At 46.5% G+C, this 26552-nt stretch overlaps 1 protein-coding gene across 2 annotated transcripts in view; it reads right to left on the minus strand.

Moving 5' to 3' along the window:
• Window positions 1-26552, minus strand: part of TSPOAP1 (TSPO associated protein 1) — a 47972-nt gene that overhangs the window by 14691 nt on the left and 6729 nt on the right. The window contains exons 7-20 of one of the 2 annotated variants that reach the window (XM_050908985.1): window positions 26461-26511; window positions 23807-23827; window positions 18981-19164; window positions 18443-18663; window positions 15995-16104; window positions 14508-14617; window positions 12241-13056; window positions 11559-11710; window positions 9926-10516; window positions 7654-7956; window positions 7194-7373; window positions 2097-2223; window positions 1794-1945; window positions 1439-1607 (exon numbers count right to left, since the gene is read on the minus strand). In XM_050908985.1, the coding sequence (XP_050764942.1) occupies window positions 1439-1607; window positions 1794-1945; window positions 2097-2223; window positions 7194-7373; window positions 7654-7956; window positions 9926-10516; window positions 11559-11710; window positions 12241-13056; window positions 14508-14617; window positions 15995-16104; window positions 18443-18663; window positions 18981-19164; window positions 23807-23827; window positions 26461-26511 (3187 nt within the window). The remainder of the gene's footprint in view (window positions 1-1438; window positions 1608-1793; window positions 1946-2096; window positions 2224-7193; window positions 7374-7653; window positions 7957-9925; window positions 10517-11558; window positions 11711-12240; window positions 13057-14507; window positions 14618-15994; window positions 16105-18442; window positions 18664-18980; window positions 19165-23806; window positions 23828-26460; window positions 26512-26552) is intronic. The other variant, XM_050908984.1, reaches the window with a different exon arrangement.

The raw sequence follows: 26552 nt of genomic DNA on the forward strand, positions 1-26552 counted from the left end.
GCAGGGGACAGAGAGCCTTGTGTATCCATGCAGGGACAAAGGCCACCACAGGCATCTAGCCATCTCTGGGCACCAGAGAATACACGCAGGAGAAACATTATGAATGTCCCAAGTGTGAAAAAAGCCTTACTCAAATCTCTCCTCTCCCTAGACATGAGAGAGGCCAAAGGACACAAACCTACCAAAAAATCACATAGCCACAAAGTGAAAGCAACAGGCTCCTTCGACCCCTGTGCTCCTCAGGATCAACCTTCCAGAGACCCACATTTAGGAACTGGGGACTGTCGGCCCCTTAGCCTCTAGGGCTGGATACTGGGTCTCACTGCAGGGAAACGGAAACAAGTTGGATTGCTTCTTTTTTTCTTGGGGTTTGTTTTGGTTTTTTTTTTTTTTAGTTTGGTTGGGTTTTTTTCCTCCACTGCCTGTGCGAGGCAGTGGAACAGCTCAGTCAATGTCAGGGCTTACATTTGCCGTGAGACCCACACTTGTGCTGGTTTACCCTGCTGAACTGGTTGGGAAACAGTGGCCAGCCAAAATAAGAATTTCCTCTTGTTTTAACAAGTGGAGCAGGTCAAACAATTGCCGCTGGTAGCAGGGAGTACACAGAGAGGTGCAGGATGAGAGGTGGGAGGGATAAAGGACAGGCACTGGGACACCAGTATGTTGACAGCAGTCTCAGGGCAGCTCACAGCCACTGAACTTCAGCCTAACTCAGCCTGAGCTGTGGTGGCTGCACATCCCAGGGAAGGTTCCTCTCCTCTCTCTGAGTACACAAGTGGGAAGAAACAGGAAAGTCTCTGCAGTGCATAAAGCACTGAACCACATACTTCAGGGAGTAAGGAGCAGCCCAAGGACAAGGTCAGCTCCTTGTACACTCCTGACTGCCTACCTTGCTGTCTCACACCCTTCTTTCCCCTTCCCCACGAGTCTCTCCCTATCTTCCTCCATTCCCAAGTCACAGATTCTCTCACCCAAGAGCAGGGTCACCCCTATGGGTTCAATTACAGACTCGCAAAACAAAGGAAAGAACATACAAGTGAAAACTCTTGTTCACATCCTTCAGCTGCTCTTCAAACTTTTTTGTTTCCCCTTCTCAAGCGAGGATCAGCCTCACTGATGCTCCGTGTCACAGACATGACACCTCAAGCACAGGAGCAGCTCCAGCAGCTGCAAAAGCAGCCTCGGGCAGCCCTGTGCTGCAGTAGAGTCAGGTACGAACTGAGACCTCAGAACACCTGCCTCCCTCATCCACCGAGACCTCCCTGCTTGCTACTGCAACAGCCACTAAACAAGCCTTCAGATCCTGGGGACCAGCCCTAGAGATTGTTTTGGTGGGCTGCACTGGCCACACAGCTTGACGGCATGACTGAGCTTTCCACATTTCAGCAAAGAAACATCCTGACGATAGCACAGCACACACATAAAGGAGATACAGTACCTACGCTCTCCATCGGTGTGTCGGCAGGCAGGAACCCTTGCTTTAGGAGCTGCTTCTTAATTTCATTATTCTCCACCTGGACTTCTGACACCATGTTGCAGGGAATGTACCCCTCCCTTCCTGCACATTCCCCCCTGTAAAAGCCATCAGCGTCCTTGTCTCCACATACCTGCAAGGGAAAAGACAGGCCACAGACTGTTTATGCTACAGGGACTGAGATGCACAGAGCAAGGAGAAAGGGAAGCTAAGGCAACTCCCAAGATGAAGGAGGCTCTGCCTCCCAAGGTTTATGCTGTCCCTGGAACATCAGATGGATCCATACAGAGTAGGAGACTTCACTAAGGTGTGCTCTTACTTTCAGGATCTGTCCCTCCTTAAATGGGAGCTCCTCTTCTGCTGCATCAGGGTTAGGAGACATAGAAACGGGATCGTAGTCAAAGAGAGCCACAAATATTCTAATGTCATCCTCTTTAACAGAGGTTTCTGAAGCGGTGCTCCTTGGAGGACCTGTGCACAGACAGGGGACACATCAGAGATAACGTCAGCACCATTCCCTTGTCATAGCCCTGCACGGCTCAAATACTGCCTACTAGTCTCTCCCATTTCCAATAGCCTCCCCCTCTCCTGCTGCCCAACTCTCCCCGCCTTGCCCACTCACCTGGACTAGAGAGCAAAGGTTTCTGCATTTGGCTTCTTCTTACGCTCTTGTTCCCTCTTCTGCTGGGAGCCTGCCAGGCGGCTGTGCCAGGCAGCTCCTGGCCCCTAGGATCTTTATTACCGGACGCCTGCAACAGGAACCACCAGAGAGTTAGTAGCAGCCTCTGCCTTCTGACTCGCGTGAACAGCGCTCAGCCCAAACGCACTCCGCAAAGAGCAGTGCATCCAAATGCAACATTCCTCTTCAGGGACACTCTAGAGCTGAAAATACCAAGGGAGTTGGAAAACAGAACTAAGTACAGGCAGGCACCCTGCCCAGACACCAGTGACGATCCCCTTGGTGAACGTGAGGACGCAGGAAAGGGCATTTCGAGAGGAGGCAATGACATTACAGTCATCATCTACACCAAGCTTTCACAAATCAGCTTATTTCACCAGGGATTTTCGTTTGGGTCCCACAGCCTCCTGCCATGGGGAGGAAGACCCAGTGCGAAAAGGAATACTGCATCGGTGACACTCGGTCAGTTAGCAGGAAAAGCAGAAGCAGCTAATACAAGAAAAGCCACGGAGCAGCACAGAACTACAGAATCTCTCAGGTATTCTTCCAGACAATCCTAGAGGAGGGTCCTTTCTCTGGACAACACTGAACAAAGCAAGATACAGGCAGGCCGGGGAAGCAGAGGGAAGCTAGCGCCACTGCAAGCTGCTTCAAAGCCAGAATAGGAAAAGTCACCCAACCCTTTTGTGCAAGGAGGTGCTACGTATCCCCTTCGAAGGATGTTCGAGCCTCCTTCTCCAGCCAGGTGACTTACAGTCCAGCTCCCAGCCCTGCTCCTCAGAACTGCTCTCACATCTCAGTGCTTCCTTCTCCCGGCAGAAGAATCGCAGGCGCCGGCTCGGAGACCCAGCCCACTCCATACCCCGCTCTTCCATCATCTCCAGTCTGGTCAGGTCCCTTCTGCTATCCGTGTGGGCAACCTCAGATTGCCTGGAGCAATCACTCCAGTCCCCCTGACAGCTCTGGGACCTTTCTGGCCACAGCCTGCTCTCAGGGGGGGATGCACACGTCGAATCCTGATCGTCTTCGGAGTCATATTCAATGTCTATTTCCAGGCTCCTGGGGCTGGAGCAGTGTGTTGCCATCACAGCAGGTTCTGCAAACCCTGAAACCACTGCTTTCATGTGGTTTTTTCGTAAGGTGCCTTGTCTGGCACAACTGTACATATCAAACCCCTCCTTACCACCAGCACTGCTCACAACATTCAGCTCTTCCCTGAGGCTAGGAGCTCTGTATAACCCGCCTCCCATCTGGCTGCAGTTGCCCAGCAGACGACTGCAGTGCTCTGTTAAATCATTCTGTCTCTTCCTACCCATCTCAGGCCGACTCCGGATCTTCTCTCGATAATTATTTCCTTTCTTCTTGCTCCAAGCAGGACTTGCCCCAGTCCCAGACTTTGGATCGTTCTCCTGGTAGCCCCAGTTCCAGTTTGCCTTCTTCTGACTCCAGGCCAGCTGGACAAAGGCAGAATTTGCATGGTCAGCATCCCCTCTGCTCTCCTTAACACCATGCTCCTCCTGCGGAGTCTGAGCGGACGGATCCATGGAGGTATTACTCCTGTCTGCCTTTAGAAATGGCTCCTTGATGTTGAGCAGCTTCTCTGTCCTTCCTGAATGGTAGGTAAGCGTTTCCAAGGAATCTTGAGGGTCTGTCTTTTCCTCCATAACACACTTCTCATCCTCATCTTCATCCTCATCCTCAGTCACTTCAGGGATGCTAAACAATTTCTTGCTGTGGTTCTTCTGAAGCGGGAGCTCTAGTATCCTCTCCAGAATCTCCTCATCGCTGTCAGTATCACAAAGATCCATCTGTACCCAGCCCCCGAGAAAAGCCACAGCCAGGACAAGCAAAGGAAAAAAGAGAGGAAATAAACATTAAAAAGAGAGGCAAAGTTACAGCTGATTCCCTCCCAGCACAGCAGTATGGAACGGCGACTGTGGTCTGCAGCGAAGCAAGGGGTAGGAAGCAAAAGAGAGCAATGGGTCTTCTGGCAAAAGACAATCAGATGAATTAGCAATGCAGCAGAAAGCAAGAAAGGCCAATGCATGGAAGAGCTCCCTCCCAGCCTCTGCCTCTACACGCACAACTATCTGCAGCACCTTTCAGCCTGCCCACTTGATACCCCACAGCTTCAGCATCCCCAGTCTGGGATGACGGGGCGGGAGAGGCACAGTTCCTCCACGGCTGTTCACTGCACGTTAGAGCTAATCGGGTTCCTCCCTCCGCAGGGATGAGCCTCACAGCCTGTGCTCACACAAGGACCCACAGTCCTCCCTTACCTCTCTGTCCTTGCACTGGAACAGAAGGAAGTGACCCTGTGCAGCAAGACACCCCTTGGAGATGATGCTGCTATGGGAGGACCTTCCCTAGACCCTTCCCATCATCTGTCAAGGTCCAGCTCTACAGTAGTTTACTGTCTGCAAATCCAGATGAACAGAGTTGCCACAAATACACATGAAAACCCTTTACCTCAAAGGGGTCACACAGACTTGTATTTCACTTGCAGCTGGGTAAGAGCCTGCCAGGTTACACAAAACTTTTGGGAAAACACTGCTGAATTTTTAAATTTGTCTTGGACCAACTGCAGAATTAGTGTTTTGTCTCTTACTACATTTATACTAAAATAAAAAGGTAGAATCCCAGATGCATAGTGTAATTTAGGTTGGAAGATCCCTCTGGAGGTCTCTTGTTCAACTTCCCTGACAATTTATATCATGACATGTTCTAAAAACGTTTACAAATAGTTTACAAAGCATATGTAGCTATTGATGTTTTAAGCTATAGGCATAAGCAGGCCTGTTCAGAGATAATTAAAAACTGAACCACAGCCTCCATAACTTTTTTCCAAGCAAAAGTTGGACTTAAATTGTATTTAGAATTGGTTGAAGGGGCCTCCAGAGGTCTCCAGTTCAATCTCCTAATTGCAGCAGGACTGTTGCCAACAGTAAATCAGTGTCTTTGCTTAGCTGAGGCTTGAAAACACGAAAGAATGGAGATCCCCCACCTCTCTGGGGACCTGTCCCAAGGCTGCACTACCCTCCTGGGAAAGAAGTTTGTGAACCTCCAACATGAACCTCCCAAACAGCAACTCATGACTGCTGCCTCATTTTATATCATCTGCCACAAACAAGACGACTTTGGCGCTTTCATCCTTTTAACCGTCCTTCAAATAGTTGTAGGCAGCTACAAGATCTCCCACTAGCCTCCTCTTTGCCAGACCAAACAAGCTCAGCTTCCTCAAACTCTCTTTACAGGACATGTGCTCTAGGCTCCTACCTTGTTAGCATCAACTAGGAATATGCAGAATTTATAAATAAAATCATAAAATAAGTCCAGTAAGACTTATTTTAGCTGTTTACAAAGTTGTGGCTTTTGCTTTTGAGTTTTAATATAATAAATGGTTTCAGAAAGTAAACAATTTATTTGAGGTTAAACATTTTAAAAGCAGCACCCCTCCATTCTTTCATCCCCCAAATCCTGAAAGAGTTGGCTGAGGAGTCTTGAGATAACCCAAAATGTTACTAAATATGCAGAATCCTAGAAAACAGCCCTGCTGAGACCTGGCCCGCTTCAGTCACCTTCTTCCTTCACTCTATAAGGCAGTGTTGGGAGCTCTGTGCCCTAAAGCTTCCTGCCCCTGATGCCCTCTCCCCATTCAGCATCTTGTCATGCTCACACCCTCAAATTGTCACTGCCAGAACAGAAAACAATCACTTTATCAGGTCAAGAAGCACCAGTTTGCTCAACTCAACAGGATGCGCATGGGGTTTTGGTGTTTCTTTTTCAGAAAAAAAAAAAAAACCACAACAACCCCAAAACTTTCAGGCCAATAAAACATCCAGGAAAAAGAGACAAAGAACGGCGTTCTTGACTGTTCTTATTTTCTCTTTTCTCCCTCCAAGGAAACTGTTTTTCTTCCATTTTTTTCCAGTGCAACCCCAACAACTGGAAGCCCTTTCAACAACTGCTTCCCAGGCAGCCCCAGCATCTCCAGGCACCAGGCTCTCCTGGGGCTCCTGACATGCTGCACTGCAGGTCCAACCTCCCCACCCGGGAAGCAGAACGCCCTTCAGAAGGAGAAAAGGAGCAGCAGCAAATTTACTCCAGAATCATGACACAGTCTGCTACTGATCATTTAATGCTCACCAGACCCATCCCATCTGTGCTGCAGGCTAGCAACCACACAGGTCAGCATCAGCAAACTACAGATGTTCTTTGGTCACATGAAAAAAATGAGGGTGCTTTCTTGCTATACAGGCATATCACATTTCCTGCAGATCTTTCTAATTTCTCAGTCATTCAACCTCAATACCTTCCCTCACGCACGTTCATTTCAACTGCCGTAATTTGTATGATTACATACCACTTCCCAGTCATGCAGTTTTAAGTACAGTACCTGTCACAGATGCATTATAACACACTAACCAGTCTTAACTGTTTGAACTTGCAACATGAATTAACGTGCTCACTCACAGTTCAGCTCAATCAGTATTTCCTCACTCGCAACATTTGAGCTGCAAAGCCATGGCTCCGCTCCTACAAGCTATTCATTCCTACACAGAGCACCAAGGTCTAAGCAAAATAATCTGCACTAAGTTATTCACATTCAGGAGTGCTTGCAGGACTGAGGCCAAAATATTACATGCCTGTTTTGCCTTCGGAGGGAAGGTGGGTTGGTACAGGATCTACAGATGGGTGGACTTTACAGATTCCTATGTGTTCACTGTTTATATCTATATTAAGAACTCAATCAATAGGATTGATTTTTAACCCTGGGTTCTAAAGTTCACATTACATCGTGTGTTTTTCCAACTAATTAAACCCTGGGTACATTCATTACATATAAACATCCTTCCCTCTCACAAACAGCTTGCATTTTTACTAGCTTAAGACAACACTGGGAGTAAAAGCAGAGCAGGCAGGAACTTAGCCAAGCACTGTTGAGAGCGCTGGGCTCAGACCAGCACCTCCTCCTGTGAGCTGATGACATGGGATGGCTGCACGGGCACTCCCTGCAAGCATTACTCTGCTACAAGTTACCTTTTCCCCATTCTCCTGGTAACATGGCTCTCTCTGGTCCCATTTCTTCTCTTCCAGAGCTTCCGAAGACAGTTCATCTTCCTCCTCCTCTTCCAAAATATCTGAAAGGTCAGAACTACGGTTGTGCTCAGCAAAAAGGGTCAGCTGTCGTCTTCCCATTTCAGACATCTTTTCTTCTTGCTATTGAAAAGCAAAACAGATTTCCTCAGTCCTCTCAGGCACTCTATTTCAGCAAGAAAGTCGCATTTTACCTTTCTCTAGTACACATACAGCTAAAGTGTGGTAGGAAGTAAATTGGGCAGCACCCAATGCAGCAATTGGCACATGTGTACACACAGACACACAAAACTGGCAGACACGTTTTACAGCCTGCAGAAGAACAGTACTGCATAAGACTGTAAAACGTAGGGGTGTCCACATCCCTCCATGGGCAGAGACATTCAACCAAGGTTAAACAAACCTCTCTTTTCACTCTGGACATTTCTTTCATCACCTCCTTGGCAGGGGACAACCTCAGGAACTCCTGGCAGCTGCTCCCACCTGCGCTTGTGTCTCGGAAGGTGCTCTCTGTCCCCTCAGCCTGGCTGGGGGAGGGCAGAGGCTCTGGGCTCAAGTGCTTCTCCTTTGCCTCTTTCCCTCTTTCAGCATTGGGACCTTTTGGTGACTCTTCCACAGAGCATGCATGGCAGGTCTCCATACATATCTTCAGACTACTGTTAGATGGGCTTTCCAGCTCTGGTGCTTTGGTTACAGAGTGCTCCATCTGGGAAACAAACCAAAAAAAAAGCCATCACAAACAATGAAACCTGGGGGAGATATCACGCAATACTTGTGCGCCAAAGGGGGGCCCTTACCACCCCGAAGTCTCTGACACAAACACTGTGCATTCTGCTCTGTTGGCATACAAATATTTTGGCAGGCAATTTGCAGCTGGGAAGGTTGGCCAGCCCTGGAACAAACCCCTCCCTGCCGTTAGCTGCAAGTAGACACACGGTCTTTCCACTGCTGCAGCTCTGGCCACCACACATGGTTCATGTAAATCACAGAAGTGTATTGACAATAACTAGTTTTAGAGCAGCAAGAAGAAGAGCCCAAGTTATACAACAAGGTCATTTCCCACTCTCATCTGCCAGAGGAATGTCCTACACACCAGCTTGCAGGTTAGCTTGAGCTGGAGGTGAGGACACTACCTCAGCACTTCTTGGAGCTGGTAACGGCTGTGAAGAGGAATTAATGAAGAAGAATATACACAGAGAGTACAACTGCACAGACTCGTGGTTAGGTCACTTAGTTGGATTACAGAAATTTTAAATTTTTGTCTGTTTTCCAGTCAGTTCAGCCTGGTGTTTAAGAAAACCTCTGGGAGGTGGAGGAATGGAACCCCAGGAACGAGGAGGTTAAGGCAGGTGGGCCTTCATCAACCACCCCTTTCTCTAACCCTCGCTCTGAAATAAGGCAGCCTCCACTGTATTTTGCAATGGAGCACAACCTTGTCCTTATGTACTAGGCGCACTTTGAAAATATTTACAGGATCAGACCCTTACGGAGATTTAGACATTGCAGTGCCTAGTTTCTAAATGTCTCCTGGGCTCAGGCAAAAGCCAGACAGGTCTAGATCTCATGTTTAATCTGACAGCTAGGATCCTTCTGCCCTGTTTCTCTTTGTTGACAGCCAGGTGAAGACACACATCTCGAGTAAGAAGGATGATTTGCATCCTGGAAGCACCCATTTTGCTCCACTGACTACAAAGGAGGCAAAGCAACCCACCCATGTGTAGCCATCTACACTAGACATCTAAATGTGGTCAAATGAATCACAATTGACCCGAGGTACCGTGAGCAGCAAATGACCAGGGGCTGAAGAATGATGACTGAAATTTTGGACTCAACATCTCAATTCTTCCTGTATATTTACCTGGCCTTTGGTCTTGGGCCCATACAGCTGCCGATGCTCCAGCAATTATCAGAAGTCTTCCTGCTTTTATCTAACTCTGAGCCTTTGCAAGCTCACACTGCCATGATTAATAAAGTCATGCTGAATTAGCAGTTTGAAGAGCTCCCCTGAGTCCCCGATGTCAAAGGTCAGAGTGGGAAAAAGATCCTTTTTCCTGATACAATACATCACACAGCCACAGGACCCACTTCCCTCTTGTCACAGAGCGAGCACCTTATAGATCATTTACCTGTTTTCTTATGGGGCTCTCAGACATCCTCACCACTGTCCTAAAAAAGCCCTGAAAGCACTCACCCACCCTACAAGATTCCAAATACCCAATGTCAGGACAGCTTGCCAGTTCTTCTCCAGACATGGCCGCGTCACTGTGCAGTCCACTAAGGTGTTCCACCGTGCTAGAGTGCCTACTCTGCCTTGCGCAAACCCACTAGAGTGGAGAAGACCCCTTCAAGTCAGAGAGCACAGCAATGCCAGACCCACATCATCATCAGTGGGAACATACTTTTCACCTTCTATCTCTGACGAATTCTTGCTTTCCTGACTCTATTCCTGATCTGCTTGCACTCATGTGATCAAGCGGTGAGCTTCATCTGCTCTTCCAGGTACACAACAGCAGCCAATACTCCCTGCCGGTTTGCCAACCACTGGATGACGGCCCAAAGGCAACAGTGAGTCACAGAAAGAGAAAGATGCTCAGAGGCATTTTGTTCCGTTCCCCAAAATGATCCATTCTCCTTCCCAGCACACATAGTACTGGGCAGGAGATGTAAGCACTTACCTGCACCTCCGTCCCTTCACCCAAGCCTTGCAATTCTGCTTCCCTTGAAGGGACAGGCTCCGTGCCCTCACCAGGGAGCACTGTGCTGCCAGCTTGCTGAGGAGGCACACTCAGGCATTTCTTGTCTCGTGCAGCGTCCGATCTCTGTGGGGAAGTGCCTAAAACCTGCACCAAGGAAGCACTGGGAGAGGAGAGGTGCGGCGAAGAGGCTTTCTCTCGCAGAGATCGCGCTGAGCCATCGTGGCTGGAGGAGAGATCAGTTAATTTGGCATCTGAGCTATCAGTGGCAACTTTTTGTCGAAGCAGGAGTGCAGCCATCTGGTGCGTGGGTGGGCTGCGTGCAGGCAGGGAGCCCCTGGATTCTCCACAGGGCAGTCTAGAGGTAAAAGTGGCAGGAACAGCAGAATCTGAAGGTGAAGAGTGGTGAGAGGCTCGCAGCAAGACCGAGGAAACCTGGGCTGGAACTGAATCCACCGACTCCCCGTACAGAGACATCGTTCTCACAGAAACCTCCCGGCACACCTGGAACATCTGAAGCTGGGACAAGTCCACCAGGACACTCCCAGCTGTTGGAGAAGTAACTTCTATCGCCTGCAAGCAAAAAAACAGGGAGCAATTATTTATTGTGCACAGCTCAGTCCTTCTGAGAATGACTATTCCTGAACCCAAAGTTAACGACAGACCCCAAAGCTCTTGAGAGCAGGCATGCAGAATTCTCATCCTTCTGCACAATATCAGGGAAGAATGAACAGTAGAGAAATTGTTACCATAATCATTTGAGAAACTGGATATTCTATAAAATATGACTATATTCCCTCTTACTCCAGGTTTTAACTCTCCTTGTTCCCTATGCTTTAAAAGGCTATCCCTTTTTTTGGCCTCCCTTTCCAGACTCCTCCTTTTTTGACCTGTGTAGAGGAAAAAGCATTTCCATGATAAAAGAGCAATCATCCAACACAGCACCACTCTGTTTTGCACTGTGCTCCTTTAAACAGCCGTGGCTTGCCTCTCCCATGGCCAATGGCACAACAGCATGTGTGCAGAAGACCGCAGGCCACTTTTAATACAGAATATCCTTGGAAGTTCTTTACCAGTATTCGTACTGGACCCTGGGGTGTTTGTACACCTCTCCCTTCACCTGTCCCTAGTTTAAGAAAGGACTGGAGAACTACACCTCACTCCCCATAGTCCAGAGACAAGCCCCAAGTGGTGGCAAGGTTGTGTGCTTGTACTCCGTCCATGCCCTGTGGACTCATTGCTCATCAAGCTCATTGCTTCCCCAAGGATCAAGCTAGTGCCTAGAGTGGGACAGAGGAGGCTGACACTAATTGTCCTGTTTTACTAGTGAAGGGTCCTGCCACAGGAACTTTCCTAGCTTAGTTATATCAAGAACACATAAAAAATCTGGACAGATGTCTTTTTTGGTGTGCATCAGTGAAAACAAACAGCCCAAGCATTGTCCCTTCTCCGATATCATTCCCTTCCAGGCAAGGACTGTCATTGCCTCCTCACGACATGCTTACTGGATCAAGCTTTCCACGTCTTGAGGCTCTGCAACTGCCCGCTACGCCTGCACCAGCCTCCAGCCACCCACCTGCACAAAGGTCAGCCTTGCACAGCGTCAGCACAATACCTTCTGTCCATCCGCATACACAGCGTAACCGGTCACTCGAACTCCATTGGAAGATCCTTCGGCATCAATGGTGACAGGTAACCAGCTGATAACGAGGATACCTGGCGAGGGACCAGCTTCTACCTGGACATCCAAAGGAGCATCAGGTGTGCCTGTGAAAGACCAAACAGATTTTCCTCTTGCTTACCTGATTACAGCATAAAGCTAAACTAAACCCTGGTTAGAATCAAAGAGAAATCCCACGCCAGACTTGCCACTGCAGAACTGTACTAGAATAGCCAGGCTAGTCTTGGGAAATGATAGACAGAACAAGAGAAAATAAGGTGCTCTTGTTCTGTGAAAGCTTTAATGCACAGAAAACAGAACTTTGCAAAAGTAGCTGAGGCCAAGATGCAGCAACCCTTAGAGCAAGGTCATGGCAAACCAGATCTTCCATGCCCTGAGAGGCATGCTGCTCAAATCAGCAAAGGGGATCTCTTCCCAGAGCAAACGAAAACAAGAGGTAATAATTTTTTAAAATAAAGGAAGAAAAACATTAAGACAAAACAGTACAGCATCTCAGGCTTTGGGACCTAATCAACCTTCCTTCCCTTCACCCCAAGGCTTCATAGCAAACTAACGACAGAGCGCACTGCTCCAAGCACTCCATGCACAGTGGCAACGGGCACGACTGCTCTGATACCTGCTAGTGGGGTAGTGAAGTGTATCGCAGCCGAGTTCTGCTCCTGCCCCTCTGGGACCTCTTCCCAAGGTGTTTTCAAGGGCCGGGCCTCCAGCTTGGCAACATACTGAGTGCTCGGCTGCAGGTTGCGGAAGGTGTACCAGTAGACCCCTGGTTTTGTTATGTCACGTTCCTCTCCATTGAGATACACTGCGTGGTTGTAATTGCTGTTGCAGGGAAGCCACGTGACCTCTGCTGACGTGGCAGTGACACTTCTGACTTTCAGCATAGTTGGTGCCACACAAAAATCTTGCCCCACAAAGAAAGTGCATCGCAGTTTATCAGAACTGCCTTTCTCTGTCACAGTCTGCACAGATACACGGTAAGCTTTTGTCTTTAAATCCAGCTTTTCAATCACTGCTTTGGTCTGAAAGCCACTCTTCACATTTTGACGTAGCTCTTCATCCACATAGATGTTGTAGCTTTGTATGTCTGGGCAGCCAGCTGGCAAAAGTGGTGGTTCCCAGCCTACAACTACGCTTCTGGCAAGCTGCTTGATCAAAGTCAATTTTCTTGGGTAAGGCACTGCTGTATGACTAACAGGTTCCTCCTGGTCTCCTTCTGCTCTACTGGCCAATGGACTGATGCTACTCTCTTCAATGGAGAGATCGCTCTTATCTCCACTGCTGGTGCTTGCACTGAAAAAACTTTTCTCCTGGTATGAACTATGGGTGAGATCATTCAGCTCCGAAGGCAGAAACGTCATGAGGTCATCATCTGAAACTCGCTCAACAAAATTGGAGGGGACCAGCCCTCGCCGGCCATCCATCAGCTCCCCTAAACAAAAAACAGGAAACCTGTTACCATTGCACCTACCGTTCAGCCTTCCAACTCATCTGTGAAGACAATGTGACAACATCTACACTAGGTCATAACTGCACTGCAGTCAGGAATGAAAAAAAACCTCTGGGAGGTTATTCCTGTCAAAGTTTCCTGCATTTCCTAGGGCTTCCCTAGTTAGATCCTAATGGCCACAGTGAGAAGATTCACTGCTCCACACATTCCAGAGCCAACTAACTAAAAGTTGGTTTGTGTAATTAGCTTAAGGGTTTTTTCCTTCTTCATTATCCTATTGTTCCTCATCACAGGTTTTTCACTAACTTAAGTGTCTTTTTCTAGCCTTCCCAAACTATGCAGATTGATGATTTTACATCTTCTCCCAGCCATACAGATTGGGCTTTTGTAGTACTTCCTCAAGAAAGTCCATCTTTCCAGTTCTGTATTCAGCTCTGGCCTTCTTTTTAGTTCCCTCCTTTGTTATGCTAGCTTCTGTAAGAAAGATGTCCCAAAAGAACCCATGGGGACGACTGATACCACAGCACTCTTAGTACGTGCAAGAACCATCAAATCACAGTCAAATAAGCAGCGCGTAGGGATTGAACTTACTTTCCCCTTTCAAACTCTACCTACAGCAAATCAATTGAAAGCAGGGAAAGCAGAAAAGGTTAGTGAAGAATAACCTTTTTATTCTTTAAACAATAAACAAACAAACAAACAAATAAATACATAAGAAGCTTGGAAATAGAAAGAAAGAAAGAGCCAGAACAGTCAAAGAGCAAGCAGTGCAACATGGCATGCATTTGCCTCAGCTCTTGCAAAGCACCTCAGTAAATTAGGATCCTTCATCCCATTAAGTAAGCCAGCTCCACAAAGAAACTTCATTACAAATTTACAGTCCACAATTCTTGGTTTCAATTTCATCTGCCTATTAGTCAACCAGGATCATGTTTTCAAAGGTGCCAAAAGAGAAACACACTGTATGACACCAAATAGGATAACAACTGTAGTTTGGACTGCTTATCTTACACCCTATTCTGCCAAAAGAGCAAGAGGTAATCAAGACCATCAACTGCCTACAGCCTCCGGCTCACTATGCAGTCACTGGAAAGAGGGAAACAGACAATCTGCAGAAGGTGCCCAGGGCTGAACATGTTCCTCTCCAAGGCTAGGGAGGAACCATATGGGGATGAAACCTGGAGCTCTGCTGAAAGCAGTGCCAAAATTCCGACTGAAATCACTAGACCAGGATTTCATGTTTTAGACTTAAATTAATCATGACATAAATAAACCCGTTTCCAACAGAATCTGCTCTTCCCTCTAACAAACTAACTTTGGACAGAAAACCTTTATCCTGAGGTTTCAAGATTCACTAAATTCCTCTCTTGTTTTTTTAAGAGAGATCAACTCTCCACAGCAGTTTGGTCACATTTCATTCTACTAAAACATACCTTCAAAGAAGCCATCTTCATCCATGTCTCCATAGATGTAAATATATTCTCCAGCAGTCAGCGGAAGCTCTGCCTCTGGATTTTCATTAGGTCCATCAAAAGGATTGTAGCTGAAATATTTACAATATGAAGACTTACTTTGTATAGGAACTTTCACAGCAACACATTCAAGCTGTGATGCTAGATCAGCTTACAATTCACTGGGACTGCATCCAGTTTTTGCAAGCAGCAAATTCCACAGACAAAGGTCAAGACTCTAGTTTATGGTTTTATATATAACTAATAACATATTGCTCCACGTTCAAATGGCAGCTAGGAATAATTTTCTGAGTAGCAGAACAGATGTCTCATGACGTCTGAAGGAACAGATCAGAGTGACTCAAGAAAGTGTTTAAAAAAAGATTTGAATTACCTGAGTGCCTGCTGTGTTTCTGAGTGTACCAAGTAGATAAGTTGTAGGACTCCGCATTTCTAAAATAGACATCCTTAAATTCACCTGCACTCTTAACTATTTTATGTAGATAGCTCTCTACATTTCATGTACTTAATAGTTTCGAAAAAAAACCAAAACAAAACAAACCCCAAAGCATTGAAAATGCCCCAAACATTTAAGGTACACTTTATCAGCCATACGACTGTAATGGACAAGCATAGCACAGAATCTCAAAATTCTCATGTTTAAAACCCTAAGAATGAGCTGATTTGCACAAGAAGAAAGTTACATGAGTGAAGAAAAGGTTTCTAGCCTTTTTCTTCATAATTATCCAACCCTCAGGATCCAAGTTATACAACTCTCAGTGCTGTAACTCCACATTTTAAGCAGCAGTCCAAAAGCTCCACTAGTGTGAAAAGGATAAATACATTGGTGATAGGATTTGGACTCCAGGTAGTTCTAACCTGCCTACCCAGGGATCCTTGAGCTAATCAGAGTGTCTATCACAGGAAAATGCCTCATAAAAACCCTTTATCTTTGCAAGCACCTACTCCTAATTCCTGCTCTTTAGTCTTTAGAAGGGATTTCAACATGCCAAAGCAATGTTAACCTCTCTATGAGCTGAGTGAGACTTTATGGGCCCAGGGCCCTGACACGAAGACACAGATCACATCTGATCTGCTCCTCACAAGCACAGAATCATCCCAGTTCTCCTCCTCCCAATCCACAGTCTAAAAGCTGAAGGGTATGCCAACACTTTCTGAACTGTAAATAGCTAGTGGCTGTTGCTCAGTGGATTGCAACAGTTATCAGAATAATTTGGGTTTATTCTATGCATTTTTGTTTTCTTTTAAAATTACAACCAGAATGATTTTGGTCAGAAATGTCAATTCAGGACTTCTGGGCTGAAATTTTCCTAATTGTTGGAATAAGATTTTCTTGGAGAAAATTTCTTGGACTATTCTGGAGAAATCGGACATTTCAAGGAATGTGTCAATTCAAACTCAATTTTCCATCCAATATCATATTAAAAAAAAAAAAAGTTTCACAGTACCTGTATCGAGCTAAGAACACCTGGAGCTTTGCAGGGCCTTGGCTGCCTGGCTCTGGCATTAGAGAGATGCTGTCAACATCCAGTTCTTCCATTTCACTTGCAGTGTCCACCTAAAAACATTAAAGATGAAGGATACGATATGGCCCAAATCAGAGTAAAGGAACACTCAAAGGGTTCGAACAAGTCCTCTAAGCTCATGTACGGTGCCAGTCTGGCTACTGGGCTAAGGACCATCTGGAAGAATGAATTTTAAGGTCAAGAAGTAGTAATAAGAGGGAACAGCTCCAAGTTGCAGCTTCAGGGTTTCCAGTCAGACATTAGGAAAAACTCCTTGCCCAGGTGGGTGACGCAACTTTGGGACAGGTTCTCGCTGAGGTGGGGGATCTCCATTCTTGAAGAACTTAGAGCCTCAGCTAGGCAAAGCCACGGCCACACTGATCTAGTGTTGGTGACAGTCCCACTTGAGTAGGAGATTGGGCTAGAGACTCTGAAGGCCCCTTCCACCCTACATATCCATAATACAGTATATTCATTTCTTGCTACCTCTAAATGGTAGTTGTCCTGTGTGCAACATAAATGGTAATCTGAACAAAGCAGACCTTGTAGCTCTATTAGATGTCTAAGTCTCCAAGCGCTTTTGTTCAGGCAGTTCCCCTCCAGCACCTGTAAATACTTCAATATAATGTTTATGTACTTTCAGAACATTAGACAGAGCTTTGGTTGGAACTGGTAGGGCCATCTAGTCCAAACAGCTGGCTCTGATAACAGCCAGTAGCATATGCTGAAGGAAAGCGTACAAGAGACAGGGCAAGCATGATACTCATCTTCCTGGTATAGCCTCTCACTTTCTAGCAATCAGCTACTTATGGACTTCCTAAGCTGGAGGCTGCACCCTGAATGCATTTGGTGGCTATTGGCCAAAGGACCTTTGAGAAATTTGTCTCAGTCTTTTTGATCCCATTGACATCTTGGAATTTTACATCCAGTGGCAATGAGTTATGTAATGCAATCATATTTTTTGAAGAAATGCAATTCCCTTGTGTTTGTCTGAAATGGTGCCAATGAACCAATTCAAGCTGCCTTTTTAAAGCAGACCTCAAGGCAAATGTATTATTGATGAAGACCCATCACAGGGACCAGAATACAAAGTAGGTATTTTTTCTAGCATATGAATTGCCAAAGTTAATCTTTGAAAGAGTTCAGAGAACCTTTTCAAGGTAGCGTACTCCTTGTAATGCAATCTTGCATCATGTCCTAGGGTAACAAACACCTGCACCCTGTAACACCCAAAGGTAGACCCAAATGGAGTAGCTTTTAGTAGCCTGGCTAGCACTGGAGTGTTCCCATAACCATGTGTTGCTGAAGCCAAATGCTCTACACGCTGGCTCTTTTCCAGGGATCCCACACGGGCGGCTGTAGGCACTACTGGCCTTATCTCTCCATGGAGGCATGGCGGCTTCCAAGCTTCGTCTTGAACTAAAAAACAGTCATTTTTCCCACTACAGAATTGATAGTAGTCACATACCTGTTCCTCCCCAGGTGTGACCTTCACTTTGTCTCTGAACATCACGGTTTCTCAGAGCTCTTACATAGCAGTGGACACTGCCTGCCGTAGCAGCTTCCCTTCGTTAGTGCCCTGGCCTCAGTAGCTCAAGACTTCAGTGTCCTCCACATGTACAATGAGGCACTCCATGGGGTCTCGAAGGTTTTAGCACTCCAGAAACATCAGTGGACCAAAAGAGCAAAAGCTGCCTCCCATGCCTTCACACCCAGCCCCATTCACAGCACTACTTTACCCTAAACTGTCACATCAAGTGACGTACAGCAGAGAGTATGAAAGACTGCTTAAGTGACCCCTACAATACTACGTAAGAGCTCCTGGGGAGGAGAAGCAACAACCAGCTATGAGATCTTGGTGACACAAACAAGCAAAGCCTATTAATTTCATCCCTCTGCTAGCACAAACTCAGCATCTTTTCATGGCTTCTTTCACCAAGTAGAATTTTAATACCTAAAAGCACCAGCAAAGAAGTTTGAGCCCCTCATCCACAGCTAGAGGCCAAAAATAGTCTGGACACAGTTCCTCAGCATGCTAAAAATAACAGTTTGTAGCCTTTGTGTGTTTTAATGGTAGCTGAGATGTCAGAAGGAAACTTAGCAAGAGCTTTCCCACACTTCCCACCGGTCGACCTCCCCACCCCACTCCTCCTCCCACTCTGTCTAGCCAGTTGTTTCCTTCCTGGAGCACAGCAATCTGTTCAAATGAGCATTACAGACATGGGCATTGAAGGTCTTTTCAATTTTTTCCTACAGCTTTTCTCTTGTTTTTCCCCCATTTTCTTCAGGCAGCCAGGAGGGAACGAATGCAACATTACTGGTGCCCTCAGCAATGCGTTTATTCCCTTGTGGCTAGAAAGCACAGGCTGCAGGGGGGACTCCCATACTGACCTCTGGAGTTGGACAGGATTTTGGGCTGTTCTGCATGGATTCTGACTTTGAAGAGTTTGACTGAGATTCCACTTTCTTGGCTTGTTTCTGAGAACTGCCAGCAGCAACTGGGGAGCCAACAGTGGCATCAGGCGCCCGCTGTGACGACTCCAACTCGTCAGTCTCTTCATTGTGAGCCTTCTTGGTGCTCTGCTGAGTGAGCAATCCAGGAACAGTCGATTCTGCAATAAAATAATCTGTCCATTACTTTTAGCCCCAGGCAGAATACAAGATCAGCAGTGAGCATCACAGTGAGCAAACTCAAGTCTCTAAAAATATGATCCATTTAACAGTGCAACAGACTGGACGCCCTGGGCTCCCTTTGGTCAGAGCAATGCCAGTTCTCTTTATGACTACAAAATGAACCAAAGGTATTTACGAGAGAGAGACAGAGATCCCAAAAGTTAACTAAACATTTGCATTATTTCCTTTACACCTTTCCATTTACACAAATAACAACTCATTTGTCAAAACACTTGCAGGCATCTCCAGCAATTACCCTTCTCCCAGTGGGGCTGTGGGGTAGAGCCGCACAGAGCAAGAGGAAGCTCAGAAGTCACCAGCGTAGAGGTGAGAAGGTCGATTTTTCCTGTTTGAAGCCGGAATTGTTTGAGTTCCTGAGACAGGAGGCTGAACTGCTCTGTTTGACTGCGACACTGGTCTTCTAGATCTTTTACCCGGGCCTGACAGGAGAGACACAAGATGAGGCACAAACCCATAACAAAAGCACCAGTGAAGCTCCAAACAGTATTTGCCTTTGCTGCATCTTTTCAGTGGGTCTCGACTCCAAGAACCTAAATGTGTGCCCTGCCCAGGAACGGTCAACAGGAACTGGCAGCTCCACACCTATATTATCTTTGAAAACCTGAGACTCATCATCTATTAGGAGACTGATTGCAAGCTCAATTAGGAACTATCTCTGAAATGCCAGGTTTGAACTTCATTATCCTACCCAAGCCCTGCACAAGACCAGATGAGATAAGTCAAAGATAAATAAGTCTTGAAAAGAAAAAGATTGAAAAGGTTTCGCATGTTTATTGGAGCATTAAAATCACATCTCCAAAAGGAATTGCTCTCCCAATGCTTTATCTCATCCATCACCCCAGCGGCTCCAGCAAGCTGCCAAAACCTTACCCTGGCCTCCCCACCATTCTGGGCAGGACTCCTGATTGTCCCTCCAGATCTTGGCTCCTCCAGGCACTAGGAAGGGCAGAGAGCATCAGCACCCTGGCCCGTGCCGCAGAACATTTCTTTGATGCGGGCAGCCCACACGCTTTGCCACCAGGTCCTACAGGGATGATTTGCTCGAGGAAAATGCATGCTGAGTACAAGAAAGCTACATCTCAGTAAAAGGAGATGCAGGGGGGCCTTGGGGAAATACTATGGAGAGGGAAGGACACATTCCTACTGGAGAACCAGTTGTTTGTATTTTCTAGTATTCTCTTTCTATCACCTCTAGATCTTCCCCTTCCAAAATATTGCTGAGTTCTGGCTGTCCTTACACATTCCCACATACTCCCTAGTTGTGGGCATATCAGTTCTCAGGAGAATGCATTTTCCTCCTGCTCTTTTCACTCTTCCACCATGCAACAGCTTACTCTGGCTTCCTACACAGATATCCTGTGTAGACCCTGCTCGTGCACTTCAGGTCATAAGTAAACAAAAAGCATTAGTGCTGGATGGGAATATATGATCTAATCAGAAGTTTTTCAACTGAGTTAATGCAGAAAATATTTAATTTGCCATTAGTGCATCTGACTGAGGTGCAGGCTCTGCCTTGCAAGAGATGACATTTGTTCCCTTTTTTTCTCTTTGCGCTGAGATCACACCAGGCTTTGTAGTCACTCATCTCATCATTTTGCGTAGGTAAGATGCATCAAAACAGATGACTGCATTGTGCTCTTCAAAGTTTTCCATTCTACAAAATGTTTTTGAAGTGTCTTTTTCTCCTTCCAACTCAAAAAAAATAAATCATGCCTTGAAATATTCTGTGACATAGAAAGTCTGGGTTTTAGACAGCTCTAAAAATAACACATCTGACCTGGAAAAAACTTTCTTTCTGGTCTCAGAGTACTGGAAAATCTTTCTAGCCCACTCCCTACCAACTTCCGAGTATGCATGCATTTTTATTTTATTGTGGCATATCTGTTTTAAACATGTCAGTTTATCACTTGTTTCCTTCACAATTAGCTAGGAGCTCTCAGTCTTTAAGAGAAGCCTGGTGAAGTCTCTGAAGTCTGGCAAGAAGTAACTGTCTCTGAACTGAAAGAGGTTATTAGACGCCACAAGCAACTTCCAGAAGCATCTGCATTTACTTGCTCAGAGTCAACTCCCTGTTCACCAAGTCATGTTCTACAGGATTCCTCTGCAATCATAAGGGTTCGAATTTACTTACAGTGAAGATTTTTCACATAAATGCTTCTCCCCTATGCATTACATCTTAATAGAGAAAAGAAACAATGAACAGTAAAAACAGTTACACTGGATCAAAGTAGGGCTTCCTCTAGTCCAACATCTGTCCCTGATCCCACCTTGGGACACAGCCTACGACAAGAGACAGGTACAGAATGACTGCAGGACCACAGAGGGTTTTCCTGTCTTGTCTGGAGACCTGAGCCAGCAGATGCATCTGGATATTGTGTTTAATAGCATCATAATAGTACCTTGGTTCTGTAAATTTATTAATCACAGTTTAATCCATTTATACTGGTAGCCAAGCGAATAGCCTGGATAATCCACAGTTTAATTCTGAGATACCCAATTATTCAGGTATCATTTAAATCTTGTGCTATTCAAAACAACGTACAAACATCCCTTAAGTATTACTGCCACATCACGCACAACGCGTACTTCTAGTGGACTACTTGCAGAGGTTCACACACAGCTGGGCAAGCAGCAAGTTTCCAGGGCAGTGCTAGGAGGCAGGGGGATAAGGAAGAGGAGCCTAAGGACACAGCCAGGAGCTTCAGGGAACCAGCAGGAATCAAGCCCCAGACACAGAAGAGAGAGGACACTTTTGTGTCCATGCCCAACCCAAAACAGGGAGAAAGAGGAGCCTCACACCAACTGAGACTGAGTCGCACAATTACCAGAAGAGGCTGCAAGAGCAGGGAGCAGAGCTAGGTGGGGTCAGTTTAACCACCAATTCAGGAACTTACTCTGATTTTCCACACCAAGCTAGACCCAACCACCACCAGCTCCGCCCTGTCCTCTTAGACACTCTCCTTCTTGGCTGCTCTATTACACTTCTACATATGACAGGTCTGCAGTCCAAACTCCTGCTCAAAGCAGGGCTAACGCCAAAGGGATTAAAGGAACATCCATAACTCCACATAGATGTGGGTGCTACTTCTACAGGATGTGGGCATACCCTAATAACGTCCTTGGGATGTTCCCAATTACTCTCCTAAAAGTTCCCAACACTGTACTTGCCTTTTTGACCAGACCTGTAAATTGAAATGACATTTTAAAAAACACCCTACCTCAAACATTGCATTTCCTGCCACAACAGGTAATTCAGAGCCCACCACTGTGCATGTTTAGTCACAGCTGCTTCTCCTCCATGTACAGGCCTTTCAACAGTGTATTGGGTTTGCCTGGCAAGGTTTTGGTAGCGGAGGGGCTACAGGGGTGGCTTCTGTGAGAAGCTGCCAGAAGCTGCCCCTATGTCCGATAGCGCCAATGCCAGCTGGCTCCAAGACGGACCCACCGCTGGCCAAGGCCGAGCCCATCAGCGACGGTGGTAGCGCCGCTAGGATAACAGATTTAAGGAAGGGAAAAGAAGTTACGGAGAGTAGTAATTGCAGCCGGAGAGAGGAGTGAGAATATGTGAGAGAAAGAACTCTGCAGCCACCAAGGTCAGTGAAGAAGGAGGAGGAAGAGGTGCTCCATGCGCCAGAGCAGATCTCCACCTGCAGCCCGTGGAGAGAGGACCCCACGCCGGAGCAGGGGGATGCCCGAAGGAGGCTGGGACCCCGTGGGAAGCCCGCGCTGGAGCAGGCTCCTGGCAGGACCTGTGGCCCCGTGCAGAGAGGAGCCCAGGCTGGAGCAGGTTTGCTGGCAGGACTTGTGACCCCGCGGGGGACCCACGCTGGAGCAGTCTGTTCCTGAGGGACTGCAGCCCATGGAAGGGACCCACACTGGAGCAGTTCGTGAAGAACTGCAGCCCGTGGGAAGGACTCATGTTAGAGAAGTTCGTGGAGGACTGTCTGCCGTGGGAGGGACCCCAGGCTGGAGCAGGGGAAGAGTGTGAGGAGTCCTCCCCCTGAGGAGGAAGGAGTGGCAGAAACAATGTGTGATGAACTGACCGCAACCCCCATTCCCGTCCCCCTGCGCCGCTGAGGGGAGGAGGCAGAGAATTCAGGAGTAAAGTTGAGCCCAGGAAGAAAGGAGGGGTAGGGGGAAGGTGTTTTTTAAGGTTTGGTTTTATTTCTCATTATCCTACTCTGATTTGACTGGCAATAAATTAAATCAATTTTTTTCCCCAAGTCGAGTCTGTTTTGCCCGTGACGGTAATTGGTGAATGATCCCTCCCTGTCCTTATCTCGACCCACGAGCCTTTCATTGTATTTTCTCTCCCCCATCCAGCTGAGGAGGGGAGTGACAGAGCGGCTTTGGTGGGCACCTGGCATCCAGCCAGGGTCACCCCACCACACACAGTCAGTGTCACCTGACATTTAATCTCCCCGTTACTCATGAGATCTTCCCACAGCTCTTCGTAGTCAGATCTGAAGGCGACTGTTGAAAGCAGTATTCTATCAGGTACAAACCCCATCACTTCCATATAAGCCTTCTTTCCAAGTCTTTTGTGAACAGGCCGGCTAGCACAGCTCCCAGACTATAACTTCATTAGTTACTACCTCTTCTATGAAAACTATTATTCACAATCTCTGCTTCCCATCTTCCAATCAATTACAAAGCCAGCAGGACCTGTCTTTTTCTCCATGACACTTTCATTTGCAATGATATCACCATTGCTTTTGGGTTTTGAAGGAAACACTTCACTCTTGCACTGCAAGTAGTTCCCAAAAGACTTTCAAATGTATGTAACACATGGAGAAGGTGCACAGCCGGACAATTCTAAAAATCTGGAAATGCCAAAAAAATAAAGCTCCTAATTCTAATTCATTGAGAAAGCAAAGCATTTAAACAGAAAAGCAGCTGCTCCATCAAACTCATAGTGGTAGCTCCTTTAATTACATTTGTTTCTCGGAGGTGACACTCTTGCAATCTTTTCCAGAGTATAGTTAAAACAAGAATATCAAGCAACTGTCAAAGTCAGGACAGAGGAGAAAAATGTCCTGTTTGACAGGATTATAGCAGTACCTGCATGCAATCCAAAGTACTCTGGTAGCAAGAAGAAAAGCAAAAAGAGATATAAAACCACATCAGCAGTTACACTAGCCAAAAATCAACAATTTGCCAAAGATAACCCAACCCTCAGTTTGAATGAAATTGTTTTCTCACTGACTTACAGCGGCTGCCTTGTTCCATACTGAGATTCCCACCTCATTCCCACAAGCATCTGCTTGCTAAACAAAAGCCAAATCCCAAATGCATGAATAAGATAACCATGCACTTTTTGAGGGCTTCCAAATCACACTATGCTTTAAGTGTCAGTGCTAAATTTCAAGGCCTCTTTTCCCAGCACATTGCAATCACCCATAAAATCAATGGAATGGATACTTTGTGTCCAGACCTTTCCCCAGGTCTGAGATCAAAGAGTGCTGGGAATCAAGGCACAGCTCAGAACCTGGCTTTGACATAATTTCAAACAGCTAACAGCCTGCTCAGTCACGCACCCTGCTCCTAGGTCAGGGAAAACAAGCAAAGTTAAGCTCTGTTCACCATATTTCCCAACAAAATTCTACACTGGATTCCTGAAATCAGGCTGTCGCTTTTCGCATCTATGCAGTGCAAAAGGCAGCTGAGAATCTTGTCTCATGTACTTTGGAACCACTCCTGAACTCCTTCATTCCCATGACCATAACCCTCCAGGTTTTCTTTCTAACCTGAGACAGTCCTTCTATCCCTGGCATTTCTGCACACAGAAACCATCCCATACCTCTACGCACCCCCATCACTGCCTTATCACGGAACTACAGAATAGCTGAGGTTGGAGGGCAGCTCTGGAGATTACTTAGTCCAACTCCCTCAGCTCAAAGCAGGGTCAGCTAGAGCATGTTGCCGAGAGCTTTGTCTCGTTGAGTTTTGAACATCTCCAAGGAGGGAGACTCCACTTATGACAACCATGTGACTGAACTCTTCCAACAGGGAAATGGACCACAATCATTCTTCATTAATATTACATCAAAAAGCAATCCAAACACATGTAAAAACTACAATATGCAGTGTAGGCACCCCAAATCCTCTAACTTTGCCCTACACTGATGTTCTAGAATGACTATGATTATAGATAAGTCATTTAAATGACTGTTGCTCCATATTAAACTAGCTTTTAATGACAATTTCTCTTTCTTTGGTCCACCTGGTGTCATTGACTTATATCATCTCTGTATCAGTAACGTGAAAGCAAGAATATTTAACTGATGAGGCCCTTGCAGAAGAACACGACCAGCCTCTCAAACATAGAACAAAATGACTATCCCTTTCTTCCTTTGCACAGGTAGATGTCTAGTTTAAACCTAAGTAGCTTCTCCAATCCTTCAGTGAATTAGTTCAGAAAACATCTGGCAAACACCAAACCTCTCCTCCCTTAAAGGCTTCTCAGAAGCCAGCTAAATACTGACTGACATAAGAGCAGCACCCGTACCAGCTCTGATCCTGTCTCTGCAGCCAAAAGCAGATGTCCCAGAAAGGACGTGGAAACGGGGCAATACACAATGTCACTTCCCCACGATATTCACCCAGCCTGCAACGATTTCAATCCCATCCAGTGGGAGCCCAGCACTCTTGGGCTCTACAGTTCAGATACACGTCAGGCCCCCTTCAAAGGAGATGCTCCTTGCAGCCATGGAGCAATCATCTCCTCCATCAAGGACACTTACCATCTCACTCAACTCTCTTGGGCTCCCAACAGCCACAGAGCTGCTGCACAGCAGTGGACACAGGCAATTCAGCCTGCCATCTCTGACTGCATGTCACCACTACAGACAGGGCCATGGCCTCATTAGCATGCGATCTCACTGTCCAGGTGGTGTACAGCGAGGCATTCTGCTCGGTCTCAGATGTTTTAGTATTCAGAAAACCTCAGCAGACTGAGACAGCAGAAGCTGCCCCATTTGCCATCACACCTAACCCAACTCTCTGGCAGCCACTAAATCACCACATTAAGTTCCAGGGTTTCGTGCTTTGCCTGTGTAGCTCCAGGTGTCCACAGCCAAGGTTTTCTCCAAAGTCATCCTGATAAACACTGGGATAACGCAAATCAAAACCAAAACTGCTCATCACATCTGCCAGGCTGCACCATTAAGCTGTCTGCCACCACGGCAAAGCGTGTTCTGTCTGGATGTCAGAGCACTCGCACAGCTGGTCTCAGCCTAGCAAATGGGACAAGGGAGCTACCTCAAACTTTGTCACTCATTATGCTCAGGCAAAGGCCACATTTCTCCTTTTTTTCCCTAATAAAAAGCATAGAGCACATATACACAAAAGAAATTTCAAATCACATGGACGCAAGTATTCTTCCTTCCTGGAGATGATCCTGGAAAATGGAGCGGGCAGATCTGAGGTTAGTTACTTAATGCATCTCTGAAAGAGTTGTTGGGCACAATCTGAATGAAGCAACCTATCTAAGGACTGAGCAGGCCAGGATTTAATCCCTGAAAACTTTCACCCTAGAGCCTACTCTGCCAGCACAACCCATACTTGTTCATGGCAGCAACATGTTGTGTTCGATCAAGACATTAAAGCATCTTGCTCAAGAACCAACAAAACCCAAGGCATCAAGAAAGCTGACATTAAGAACAAAAGATACCAAACCTGCAGCCACTAATCCATCTTGTTTTCTTCTGTCTTACCTCTAGAAGCTGTACTGCTCCTTCATGTTCTCTTTTTGCCTCTGCCTGCGCCTAAGAAGAAATAAGAAATGGAGTAAATAAGAAAGCAGCCT

The sequence above is a fragment of the Gymnogyps californianus genome, chromosome 20 (assembly GCF_018139145.2).
Source record: "Gymnogyps californianus isolate 813 chromosome 20, ASM1813914v2, whole genome shotgun sequence".
Classification (NCBI taxonomy): Eukaryota; Metazoa; Chordata; class Aves; order Accipitriformes; family Cathartidae; genus Gymnogyps; species Gymnogyps californianus.